Source organism: Lactuca sativa, chromosome 4 (genome assembly GCF_002870075.4).
Source record: "Lactuca sativa cultivar Salinas chromosome 4, Lsat_Salinas_v11, whole genome shotgun sequence".
Taxonomy (NCBI): Eukaryota; Viridiplantae; Streptophyta; class Magnoliopsida; order Asterales; family Asteraceae; genus Lactuca; species Lactuca sativa.
In genome coordinates this window covers 146711092-146725004 of record NC_056626.2, presented here as the reverse complement: position 1 = coordinate 146725004, position 13913 = coordinate 146711092, and the positions used below count along the sequence as shown (strand labels likewise).

Sequence of the window (13913 nt, the reverse complement as noted above, 5' to 3'; positions counted from 1 at the left end):
AACATTACGCATACACTTAAAAAAGATATCTAAATATTTAAGTTATAGAGGGGGTAACAACACCGATACATCGTTTCGTAATCCCAGCAGGAGGTTGTAGAGGGTATACCATTTTAGTTCGGTATGTAACTCGATACATGAAAAAAAATCAAACTATAGTTAACAAATTGGTGAATCTTTTCCAAGTTAATGACCTCATCATTGTTATGGTGTGCCCACACAGTACACCACTTTTTTGTCACATGCCACATCTATAAATCTTCCAATTAGATGTTGTTTTTCATTTTCCACATCTACAATTCACTAGTGAAATGACAATTCTTATTCAATATCTGAAATTTGTAGTCAAAGTGTATATTTTCGTAGTCAAATTAATATGTCAATTCACCGATGAAATGACAATTCTTATTAAATGTCTGGAATTCGTAATCAAATTGACATGACAATTCCCTGATGAAATGACAATTCACTAATGAAATGAAAATCTTATTAACTATCAGAAATTCATAGTCAAAGTATACATTTTTATAGTCAAATTGACATGAGAATTATCTATTGAAATGAGAAGTCATTGGTTAAATGACAATTCTTACTAAATGTTTGCAATTCATAGTCAAAGTGTATATTTTCATTGTCAAAGTGACATGACAATTCTCTGACGAAATAAACATTCAATGGTTAAATGAAAATTCTTATTAAATGTCCATAATGTGTCAATTTACCTTTTTCCATATATATAGGACTTAGAACTCAACTTTTTTTTTAACACTAGTTATTCAATCATACAACTTAAAATGTTGGCAAATGTACCCTTTCATGGACTACAGAAAAGGAGATCGCACTCACACGTTCTTGGATTATCATTAAAGATGATATTTCGTTATCGATCTCCCACATTTGCTAGTACGATCACTTTGGTCTTCTTGACAAATATATTTCACTATGAATTAGGTTGTAGAGCCCTCGAACAAAAAAAGAAGTTAATACTAAGTTTAAGTATTGGACAAGAGATGTGAAGAATTTCAACAAAATTTATTACAGTATTGAAGATGAATTGTCGAATGAAGATGAAAATGATATTTTGGAGACGGCTAAAGAGCAATACATAATGCAAAGTGACGGGGTTGACTTGCACACGAAGTGTATTGGAATATTTTTAATGATGTCCAATATTTCTAATTTTTTTTATTTGTGGTATGTAATAAGAAGTAATGATAATAATTGTTTTTCATAATTCTAAATCCAAAAATAATTAATTTCGACATATGGGTTAAAACGACCATTAATTGTTTTGGTATTTCCCATTCAGAAGGAGGCGTGAGAAGACACAAATTTGTCTATTGGTATGTAGCTCAATACACCGTAGACATCCAATAAACCTTAACCATATGGTAAAAACATACAAATGCTAAAAACTATGATGTCGCCAAAGTATGACCACACACTATACCACAACTGTGTCATTTCCCACATGTATACTTTCAAAGTTGAAGATTTACAACATGACCTAAAATCTATTACATGAAACATGGTGGATGACGTTTTTCTTATCTGCCATCAGACAGATTTGCATTCACGAATGATAATATGTTGATGACATATGGACTATTAAGGTTGATTACATTCTAACAAATGTTAGCGGAAAAGGGACTTAACCATTTCGCATGGCCAATATGGCAAGCTAGTCACATGCAGTCTATGCCATATGTTGTAGTCAACCAACATTTTATTAGTCACATGTAGTTGACCAACGTTTTCTTCAAAATAAGTCATGCATTGTATACGATTTTCATGCCCTATAGAACAGAAGATCATATGTTCTATTTTGACCAAACCTAGGGCACAAAGCAACAACCACACTCTTACAACAATACCCATTATATGAATCAGGTTGACCTAAAAAAATTATGATGACATTGTCCAGATTAGTTATGAATGTTACTTCCCTAGTGTCCCTCTAAGAGCTTCTTTCATCTGCATCATGACCAACCAGGTACAAGAGTTGATGCTATTTGTCATGTCTAGATAAACGTTAGATGAAAACTCTGGTTGTTTCCATCCATAGTAGCCACTATGTACATTAGTCCCCTCTTAGAGGGATATTACATATAAAGATGATTGGTAAAATTAACAAGATGAATGTATGAAGCTATATTTTATGGCAAAACTAAACAATTAATGGTAACAAAATTTAAAAAATGAAAATAAACAATTAAAAGTTAGGAAATAAAATTATCTTATCACACATCCAAGAGCCACAAAATAGAGTCGAAAATGATCTAATAACATATGTTCTAATGTTGGTGTAACTATGGAGGTTCGTACTTCCAAGGTTATGCAAGTATTGACCAAGCTTTCTTCGTGATCACATATTTTGATTTCGCAGTGCGGCCTATGGTTTTCGTAATTGACAAGACAATACAACTTGTTTAAAAAAATACTATATTTGACCAATTTTCTAAGATTACATCATTAGTTTCCAGAATAACGTCATTTAAATTTTTGGAGAAAATTTTTTTTTTTCATTAGCCATGTCGATTTTAATAGATGTGACATATGAAAATTATAAATATTTTGATTTATTTTTCATTTTTAGATTATATTGTGAAAAAACTTTAGGAAAAAAAAACTATTATGGTCATTTCTCTTCTAAAATTAACATAATTATTGCTAATGAGTTTGTTATTTAATGACCGAATTCTTCATTCTTCATATAATTATATACTCAAGATAGAAACTTTTAAACTTTATTTTATACATGTATTCTTTATACGTTATAACAAATACCGATTAAACTCATGAATCTTTAACGTAAAATACAATTTACCCATTTTTTAATACATTTTTTTCATGAAGTCTATACTTTTTTCATTACAAGAAGAGTAAACATGACCGTAGAAGCAAAGAAGGGAATTATGCCGTCAAATATAGAAACTGCACATGAAACTCCATATAAACGCAACTGACCGTTATTCCGTTAAATAGCTTGCATATGCACTTCAATCATCCACAAACCTATGCCCATTCCATACGCTTTCTTCTTCTAAACCCTAACCCTAATCTCATCCCCCAATCCCTTCAATTTCATTGCTTTAACCCCAAGTAAGCAACAACATACATATACATGCGTATTGCACCAATACAACGACATTGTTGCCTAATTTGTCACCAAAGCCCTAAGTTTCACGAACCAATTGGTGACAAATATGAACTCCATGGAAGCAAAGACGAAGAAAAGAAGCTTGCTTGCTGGAGAGAAGTCATACGAGGGTAAAAGAAGTAAACAAGACGATTGGAAGCTTGTGCATAAGAAATATGGAGATGGGATTGCTTGGTCCAGAGGTGCAATGATAGGTAAGGGAAGTTTCGGGTCTGTTTTTCTAGCGAATTTGAAGAAACCCAAATCGAAATACAGCTATTATCCACCGATTATGGCTGTGAAATCGGCGGAGGTCTCTGCTTCTGGTTCAATCCAAAAGGAGAAAGAAGTTATGGATAACATTCGTGGGTGTCCTAACGTGATAAAATGTTTTGGCGACGAGATTACAAACGGAGAAGATGGTCAAATGGTGTACAACTTGTTGTTGGAGTATGGCTCCGGTGGAACCCTAGCTGACCTAATCAAGAAATCCGGTAAAAGCTTGCCGGAAGTTGACGTCAGACGCTACACCAGGTCAATTCTACGTGGGTTAACTCACATTCACAAGAAAGGGTACGTTCATTGTGACCTAAAACCTGAAAACGTATTGCTTGTAGCCAATTCAAGAGATGGTTTCACTGCTAAAATTGGGGATTTGGGATTGGCAAAACGAGCAAAACAGAGCAAGAAGAACAAGTTGGGTCCTTACTGGAGAGGCACCCCAATGTACTTATCACCTGAAACTGTTGTTAATGGTGTTCAAGAGCCTCCTTCTGATGTTTGGGCAGTTGGTTGTATTGTGTTTGAGATGTTGACTGGAAAACCGCTTTGGTTTTCTGAAAAAGATTTGACAGTTGATGAGATTTTGAGTCGTATTAGTGATGATGAAAATGAGTTGCCATGTGTTTCCAGCAGTATATCTACAGATGGAAGGAGTTTCTTGAAGGGTTGTTTGTCTAGAAAGGTTATGTGTAGATTAAGGTCTAATATGCTGTTAAATCATCCATTTGTAAAAGGTTTACTTGATGACAATGTCAATGAGGTTGACAAATCACAGAAAGAAGTTTTTGACATAAACAACATCACCTCATCACTAGCTTTCTCCCATGATGATGATGATGATGATGATGATGATGGTGAGTTATGGTCTTCTTCATTTACAGATGGATCAAGCTATGATGGTCTATCTTCATGGTCAGAAGGAGATGTGAACGCCATTAAAAGTGAAGAAAGTAGAAGATTCCATCAAGTACAAAAATATCCGATTACATTAACTGTTTCCAAGGGAGTTTAGCAAGATTTATTGTTAGATATTCTTATACGTGTTATGTACAAAATATGTAACATTGTAGAAAATTTAATTAATTCTTTCATTGATATAAAAGGAAACATTTTTTAGTCAGGTTCAGTTATACAATTGGAAACAAATTCCCTACAAAAATGGCACAAGAATCTGCTTTTTCTTCTATTGAAACTGTCCTAATCTTGACTGCGTTTATCTGTGTGTGTACATGTACAAATATATACACACATAACAAATTAACAAATAACCACCACTCCATATTATCATCCATTTTCAAGAAATTAACCATTGTCGCCATTGTTGCCACTGATGCATTTTAAGTTTTATTTTTTACTCTACACCCATTTGTTCTTCATTCACTACTCAAATGCATTTAACATCACAACGATCCTCAACCAATACCCATCATTTAGCATCTTCAATCGTTATCTTTCTGAAACAAACGTTTCATCAGAGATCAATTCACGCCAAACTATAACAGTGTTGGCTGTATCTAATGATGATGTATTGCATTTATCTGGAAAACATCAAAATGATATGCTTGATGATCTCATGAGGGTTCATGTTGTTCTTGATTATTTTGATGTTGAAAAGCTACATAATTTGCAAAACGGGACTACACAAATGACAACACTATTCCAAACCACTGGTCGAGCCCTTGGCGAACAGGGTTTCTTGAAAGCTACGGTTTCCAAGACTGAAAATGTTGTCATTAGTTCGGCGACTAGTGGAGTCCCTGTTGGGGCTATTTTGGTAAATTCAATGTTCGCTGAGCCGTTCAACATATCGGTGCTTCATATTAGCACTGAGATCGTCCCACTCGGGATGAATTTTCCGGTTGTTTCTGATTCAAATTCAAGTTCTCGGGTGGACTCTCCTGCCCCTACCCCAAAAACGTCAAAACCACGTGTCTACACGCCACGATGTGGCCATAAAGTGGCCCCATCTCATTCGAGATACTCCGCACCTTCTCCAAATCCACATGGAGAATCACCACCTGAGGGCGCATCACCTGCGCCCTCAGGTGGTTCTGCAAATGCACCAGCATTTGCAGAATCACCGTTGTTGGCTCCTAAGCTAGTACCATCTCATTCGAGATCCCCAACCCCAACCCTTTCCCCAAATCCACCTCCAATTGTAGAATCACCACCAAAGGGTGCACCCTCTGCAAATGCACCGGCATCTACAAAATCACCACCTAAGGGTGCACCGGCACCCTCACCCTTAGGTAGTTCTACAAATGTACCGACATCAATAAAATCACCACCTGAGGGTGCACTCGGTGCACCCTCATCAGGAGGTTCTGCAAATACACCGGTATCTGCAAAATCACCACCGGAGAGTGAAACATCGTTGGTTGCACCCTCAGGTAGTTCTGCAAGTACACCAAAATCACCTCCTAATTCTATAGAGGCACCGGCAATATCACCACCAAAGATTGCAGACACTCCCGCTGAATCACTATCCCAGCCTGCAGATACTGATCAACCATCAGGCATTGGAACTTCCAGTAGTAGTATTGTTGTTATTACCATGGTATTATCATGTATCAATTTAATTATCCAAACATAATACACAAAGTTATGTTCTTTATTGTCTTTTCTCATGAAATGTGTTATTTTAGGTTTATAAGTTTTCTACATAAACAACGTGATTCCAATGGCAAAATGCCCCGAACATGCATATGCGAAATCTTGAACCTGAAAGTAAATATATGTGTAGGGTATTAGATTTAGTTAACGAATTTGGAGTTTCCATTGTATATGACGCTATAATGGACATGAAAACTGAAAACTGAAAACTGTTATGTTACACAAACCACCCTTAGCTTATAATAATTAACATGGAAGTCCCTATGTTTCGAAAGTATCATCAAATAAATTTCGAGCCATCATTAAAAGGTTAAACATTTTAATATTTTACTTATCATGCACACATAGCAATACGCTTGAAACAAACATGAACTAACTGAAATGAACTTATATCTTTGAATTCCCTACCACAAGTATTGAACTGAAGGGGGTGTTTTTTATATAATTTAAAGATGAGGGGGCAGTTGGTAATGCACATTAACGTCGCTGTACAGACTCAAAAACGAAAAAAAGAGTTGGAAAAGGAAAGTAGAGAGAGAAAGAGAAGATAGAGTGTGTATCGGTGAAGAGCGATCATAGAGAGAGAGAGAGTGCTCTTTTGGCTTTGAATTAAACAGGCAAAGATGGAAATTTTAGGCGAAGAACATTAATGCGGCGGAGAAATTTATACCAAAAGGAAACCCCGATATTTTGGAACAACAAATCGAAGCTAATAGTATCATTACCTTGGGTTCCAACGAAGAAAAAGATTGATGATTGTGAAAGTTAACACCTCAGTGATCGGAATTTCAATTTTGGAGGAGCTGCAAAAAGGTCAGAATTGGATATTTATGTTTACTGATAAAGTTGATTCGAAGCATAAATATCTTCAATCCGTTGTATATTTGATTCCCAATTTTGCATTGAGAAATTGAAGTTGGTGTTGGGAAATCTCCAAATTCGATCTTTTTGTTAAGCTTTACACATTTTTAAAGTTACGTTTCCGGTACTTGAAGATTCTTGAAAGTGTGAGCATGTTTCGTACACTGATTCATGAGTTTACTTGGAGTTGGATAGAGATCTCTTTTCAAAAATTAAGGGTTTTTAGATAGTGTAGATGTGAACTAGATTTAGGGTTTATTCGTTTGTAGATTAGAATTTGAATAATTGGGGATTTGGGTTTTGGAGGGAGAGTTAGTTAAAACTGTAATATGCGATTTGATTCTCTGAATCAGTACGGAAAAACCCAATTGAGAGTTTCAATAAATGTGTATTCGTTACTCGTTACGTAAATTGTTGTAGAGTAGTTTAAATTCATTCAGGAAGATGTCATTTTGTAGAAGAAGCAAAACCCTAATTTAGTTCGTCAGATTTGGGGTTTTTTTTAGCGAAGTAGGAAATTTATAGTTTTGTGAGTGTTTTATGGAACCACAGCAGAAGCATTCAAGGATCAATCTTGCCGACATGAAAGATCAATTAACCAGAAAGCTCGGACCTGAAAGATCAAAACAGTATTTTGATTACTTGAAAAGGTTTTTGAGCTTAAAGCTGAATAAGATTGAGTTCGATAAGCTTTGTTTAAGAACTATTGGAAGAGACAACTTATCACTTCATAATCAGTTAATTCAATCACTTTTAAAGAACGCTTCCACCAGAAAACCCCCACCTCCACCTCCTCCTCCACCACCACCACCACCGAAGGTTCACCATGAAAATGGATCAGTTACAGTTACAGCTCCACTCGGGATTCCATGTGGGGCCCGAAAGGCGTCATCCAATAATCGAAAGTATGTTACGGTTTTTGACACTGGTGGATTGATGGATACGATCAGATTAAAAGAACGTATGGATCAAATTACAGCAACACAAGGTCTTCAAGGAGTATCAATGGATTGTGCTAGTGTACTGAATAAAGGATTAGATGCTTATTTGAAGGGGTTGATAGGGTGTTTTGGTAATTTCAGGACACCAGTCAAACAACATTTTGGAAGTTTGGGGAGAAGTGAAGAACACGAAGAGAAACGGAGGATTTGTTTGTTAGATTTTAGAGTTGCAATGGAAGTTAACCCTCGACAGCTAGGGGAAGATTGGCCCTTTCTGCTCGAAAAAATTTGTAATTGTACTTGTACACATGCTTTTCAGGAATAAAACTCTGTGGTTTACTTTTGACTTTTGACTTTTATTGCAAAATTTGTGATTTAATTTAGCTTCAACAGCTTTGTAACTGTAAGTAATCTGTGATCAAATTATGTAATCAAATTCATCATTATGTTAACAATTTCGAGGTTGAAGTTCATAGGGTATAGAAATTTACATATACATATATTTACGTATATAACTATATATAGAGGAATAGAGAGAAAGATGGCTCACCGGAAGCATGCACCGTAGTCTGCCACCAGTTCATCGGCTGCTTTGGCCGCCTTCGATGGTAGACGGTGGACCATTTCGATCCTGTCTCACCGATGTCGTTTATATAGAGGGGAAGTATGGGTTTATGTATGTGTATCTAATGATACGTGGTTAGTTTGTGGTGGCTGATTTTGCTTTGTTAGTTATAAATTATTCAAAATTGTGACACGTGGAGGAATACTATGGGTGCAATGCTATATATTGATACTTGTTTATGAGTAGGTGTTTATTGTTACTAAAAAGCCCCTGAAGTTCTTTTGGTTGAACTTTAGATTCCCTTTACTTCAAATTCACATATTACTTGATTAGAAAATTTGTTTTGTAAGTGTTTCCATTGGGTATGATTCATTCCTAAATGGATTTAATCAATGAATGTTGGTTTACCAACCCTTTTTGATGTTGTTTTGATATCTGACTTGATTAATTATTTTTGAAATTGGTTTTGATTGGTTAAAATTTAGTATTTGTTTTTTGAAATTCTGGAAACATCATTCATTCCTAAATGGATTTAATCAATGAATGTTGATTTACCGACCTTTTTTGATGTAGTTTGGATATCCGACTTGATTAATTATTTTCGAAATTGGTTTTGATTGGTTAAATTTTAGTATTTATTCTTTGAAATTCTGGAAACATCATCATACATGTAAAATACGTGAAATACTGAAATTGATGTGCTTCATATGACCTCTTAAAACGCATCATAACAAAAAGTAATTTATTGAATTAAATATAACATCAAGCCATCCTATCCCTTCATCCCATTCTATAAAAAGTAGATTAATTTCTAACAATAATGCAAATATCAAAATGGTCGACATCATAATAGAAGAATTTTTAAAGGGTTTAATTGGACACAACTCAAAACATAGGCAGAAAAAATATAATAACACAAAAAGTGTTATCTACTCTTGTAATATAAATAACCATTTTGTTTGGATTCATTTGTTTTGCTTTCGATGGAATCCAAAAATACTAAATCGGAAGATTCTAAAAGAGATGGTAAACTATAACAGGTCTATTCGTCTTAGGGTTCATATTTATATAGAAGGTCATTCGTCAAACAATAGCAATATTTTGGATATGTCAGTGTTGAATATTGAATGTTTGTGAAATTTTGCATTTTAATAATCAGACTTTCTTCGGAAAGATAAGATTCTAATATTTGATGTGTTTTATTGTTAAATAGAAGAAATTCGATTTTTTTTTAAATATGTATTACATCTTAACCGTATAGAAATGTTAACATAATATAATACTAGTTGTGAGACTCGTATGTTATACGGATTGGATAAAACAAAAAAATAAATAAATATGAAGGTTTAAACAAAAATTTATTTAAATTTAAATTTTAAAATTTGAATTTAAAAAGAAACATATTAAATATTATATGAGTTGTAATATTATAATTTATTGGTTATTTTCAATTAAGACAATTATTAATTAAGATGTAAATATGATGTGTTAATTAAGAAAGATAAAAAAAAATAAGAAAATGACAAATGAAAAAAACATTTATTAAAAAATACCATAAAATGATAAGTGTCAAAAATCATGATAGATTGACATGTGACAAAAAAAACATTCATTTATTAAGAAGGATACGGGCTTATTTTATATTGGGTTTTTATTTAGCTCTTTAGCTAAGTTAACATTATATATTTTTCCTATTTATAGTTGTATTTTTTTAAAACAACTTTTCCTTTCAATAATAAACCTCAGCTATATATTCTTTATTTTGTTATCAACTTACATGGTATAAAAGCTATATTCGATTCATGACTGATAATTTGATTATTATAGATGACTTTGTAGTAGACACCACTATTGTGCATTTGGTTTCGATCGGGGTTCGGGGCAATGCCAAAATGCAAATTTTCATGGTATTGTTCTTCCTATATTCTCATTTCAATCTCTTTTTTGTCATGTGTGTTTTTCGATCTCATTAGTATTTGATTCTCGTTGTTGTCGTTTGTTGTTGGTTTAGTTCTCATTTTTCGTTGTTGGTTATTTGTTTTTGTGCTTAATTATTGGCATTATGGATCCAAAAGATGATTATCTTCGGTCGATTAGTACCAAAGTTGATGGCAATAATTATGCTTACTGGGGTTATATAATGAAGAACTTTTTGTAAAAGTAAAACTGGCAAATGAGAAAGCTATTAGTTATGCAACGCTACTGGATGCATGTAAAACTGATAATTCTAGGATTATCACTTGGATCAATAACTATGTAGTTCAATCAAATCATTTGGCACCCAATTGGTGAAGTCTGATACGATAAAAGAAGTTTGAGATCACTTGGTAGATTGTACAGTTATATCTTTGTTAAACAATACTAACTTGATATTTATACTCGAGCCCTCAAACTGAATACAATTAGTGTTAATGATTTTTATGTTGTTATGTCTAATTTAATGGACCAGTCGGCTATCATAGAGTCCTTTGAGTTGAAGGTCTTCAAACCTTACATTGTTAGGTTAAAAGAACAACATTTAATGTAGTTTTGATGGCATCATGATATGATTTTAAAGGACTATGTGGAGCAATACTCCATTATACCCCTATTCCCACAGTTGATTTAGTTTTTTCATAAGCTGATAGTAGAAGAAACGTGTATCAAATCTCAAATTGACAAACGGTCTAAAGCTTCAACTACACTTTTTTGTTTCTACCATGACTATAGACTGCAAATTAGTTTGAACCAACCCTAAAGTTATATTTGATGAATGTGTTTTTTTCAAACAAAAGAATTATTAGAAGTCTCAGTGCCCACTATTACTTAACAAGGTAAAACACCAACAAAGGACGTATAAAACATACCATTTGGACAATTATTGCCATCCTTTCACCCATGCCCTTCTGGTCCTACATCATAGGCACCTTGTCCACCATAATTCATTATTGTTGTTACACATTCGTTAGAGATTGATCACCAAGCTACCATCACACCGCCATGTCTTTGGATCTACATGGTTTTTAGAAGTTCAGACAACATATTGCCTTTAGTCTTGCTGTCAGTTCAACATTTATGTCTCATTCGGAGTTTGTCTTCTTTCAATACTTCAAGTATTACTCCATCCTTATGAATTTTGGATTTTGGTTCATCTCATCATGTCAACGTGTTTGTCATCCTCTATATATTTGTATACTACCGCACATATTTCTATTATATCTGTATATTAATACCAATAGAGAATGTTGGTTATGTTGTTACCCTTCGTATTTCTCTCATTGATTTCTATTATATTCCTAAACTTACTTTCAACCTTTTCTTTGTTCACTCAGCTATGTAAATCTAGATATTTGGTTTTCTTTTCTAGTTCTATTTGTTGTCTACATAATCCACGTCTCAGAGGGTGGTGGGAATCAAGGTTGTTAAAATCCCGATATTAATCTTAAAATTTTATGATTTTAAGATCCTACAAGTGAAAAATGATCCTGATCACTTTACGATACCAATCTGACCTCTCTAGTTCTGTAATGTAGTCGAGTATCAAAATTTTGTCTATTCAATTTGAAATCGAATATCACAAGTTGCAAGAAGTCTTGTAAAGCATCAACATTTCATTAATTCATCATGAATTAGGCATAACACACTCATTATGTCTTTAGTTCTACATGATCAAAATGATATTTTCTAGTTAAGTCGTTTTCTTCTTAATATTTATAGTTTGTAGCAACAAAATTTATGGTTCATGCTTAAGAAGTTAAAGTTGATTCCACTATCAATTTCTTAATCAACATCAACTTATAATGTATACTTCACACCCACTATCTTGCAAGCAAATTTAAATATGAGTTCATTTTGATAGAATCTTTTGATCCCGATCCGATCGTACAATTAAGATCTTTCAAAACATAAAACGGTTTTAAGTAAGATCTCGATCTTGACAACCTTGGTGAGATTCTTGACACCCTTGATAGGAATTTCCAGCTCCGAGAGAGCATTTGAGAGGAGAGGATATACATAGTTTTGAGTTATTTTCTTATTTACAATAAGAGTTGTGTACCTTTAAATTTCGCTTTCTTATATTTTTTTTGCATATTAATAGTCTTTCAATTGGTATCGGATTTTAGAAAAAGTGATCCAATTCACCAAGCATAATAGGACCGACGAATCCAAGCACATCCGGAACAAAGGAAAATTCGTCCATTTCGTCTCACACACCAATGCTCATTACAAGAAATTACATTGTTTGGGCAATTCGCATGAAAGTCATCTTCAACATTTACCAACTATAGGATGATGTTGATCCAGGAACGATGGATGCTAAGAGAAACAATGTAGAAATTGCAATTTTATTCCCAACAATTCCTGAAGACTTAATCTTGCAAGTTGGCATGATGAGTACTGTTGTGATATGTGCTCTGAGCTTAACGACCTCTCGTGGTGGTTCCATCTGAGTTAATCCCTGTAATCACATGTAACCTACTGTCTCGAATCATCATCCATTTGGGTGTGGGTGATGTAATGTAGATGATTCGGGCATTCGGATTTGGTTTTGGAGCCAAGGGGTATTTTGGTAAAATGGCAGCGGGCTTTAATGGAAATTGGATTTTTGTTTGGAAAACTTTATGGCAAGTATGAGTTGATAAAAGTGAAGAGCTTCTCGTTACCTTTTCATGGATATAAGTATCGTCAAAATCAAATTTATAACAAAGAAGTTATGGTCTTCGGAGTATTTTAGGGTTTAAGAGGAAACCCTAGTACGTTGGGCGTACATAGGGAGTACGCAGGGCATACTAGTGCGAAGGGCAATACGCTGGGTATACATTGGTGTACGCTTAGCATACCCAGAAGGAAGGATCGCGAACCTCGGCCTTGTTCGCTGGGCGTAGGAGGGGTGCTAAAACCTTAATTTTTGAATAAGTGTACCCTATTTAAGCATCTTAATCCTTTAGGGTTGGCCTCTTTACTTGTCCTTAAAACCCTAAATCGACCTCTTAGCTTCTTGGTCGTGTTCTTGAGCTATTAAGAAGACTTTGGTGCCCATTTTTTCCGTTGTGAAGGAAGTAGAGAAGCTTGAAGTTGCCTTACATTGTGAAAAGGTTTTGGATCCAGAATCATCATCTTGTGGGAAAGCTTTCTAAGGTATCAAGTTTGCATCTTGGCTTGTATATGTTTAGATCTCTTCATAGTTAGTTTGTTATGCTTTTGGTCCCTTTTTGGGTTAATGGAAGAGTTAAGTCGTTCAAGCGCTTGTTCTTTTAGATTTGAGTTTGTTTTGGACTCCTTAAGCATAAAGGTGCCATCTTTATGAGATTTTTGGTGTCATGCATGCATTAAGTCACTTATTAAGTCCCATTTAAGCTTAAGAGCTTCATTTAGCCATGCATGAACATCAAGTTAGCAATTTTACGTGATAATCCATCTTAAGGAAGTTAAATCTATGTTTTGGAGCTTTGTATTAAGGGATTAAGTGTTTAATCAAGTTTTGGGCTGAAGAGGGTGAGTATGCTGGGCGTACAAGCCTCCAAGTGAGTAC

The 13913-nt window shown here is 34.3% G+C and overlaps 2 protein-coding genes across 2 annotated transcripts; both read left to right on the top strand.

Moving 5' to 3' along the window:
• Positions 1-2910: 2910 nt before the first annotated feature.
• LOC111892239 (mitogen-activated protein kinase kinase kinase 20) lies at positions 2911-4541 on the top strand. The gene has a single exon (XM_023888310.3). It carries the CDS (start codon positions 3207-3209, stop codon positions 4431-4433), a length of 1227 nt encoding a protein of 408 aa, XP_023744078.1. The 5' UTR covers positions 2911-3206; the 3' UTR covers positions 4434-4541.
• A 144-nt stretch (positions 4542-4685) lies between these two features.
• On the top strand, positions 4686-6787 carry LOC111892238 (fasciclin-like arabinogalactan protein 14). Its single transcript, XM_023888309.3, has 2 exons — positions 4686-5978; positions 6671-6787. Exons 1-2 carry the CDS (start codon positions 4752-4754, stop codon positions 6785-6787), a joined length of 1344 nt encoding a protein of 447 aa, XP_023744077.2. The 5' UTR covers positions 4686-4751.
• Positions 6788-13913: the final 7126 nt, after the last annotated feature.

Coding starts and splice junctions, on each gene's coding strand:
- LOC111892239 (XM_023888310.3), top strand. CDS start 3,207: ATGAACTCCATGGAAGCAAAGACGAAGAAAAGAAGCTTGCTTGCTGGA.
- LOC111892238 (XM_023888309.3), top strand. CDS start 4,752: ATGCATTTTAAGTTTTATTTTTTACTCTACACCCATTTGTTCTTCATT. Junction 5,979..6,670: donor GTATTGTTGTTATTACCATG/GTATTATCATGT, acceptor TGGAAATTTTAG/GCGAAGAACATTAATGCGGC.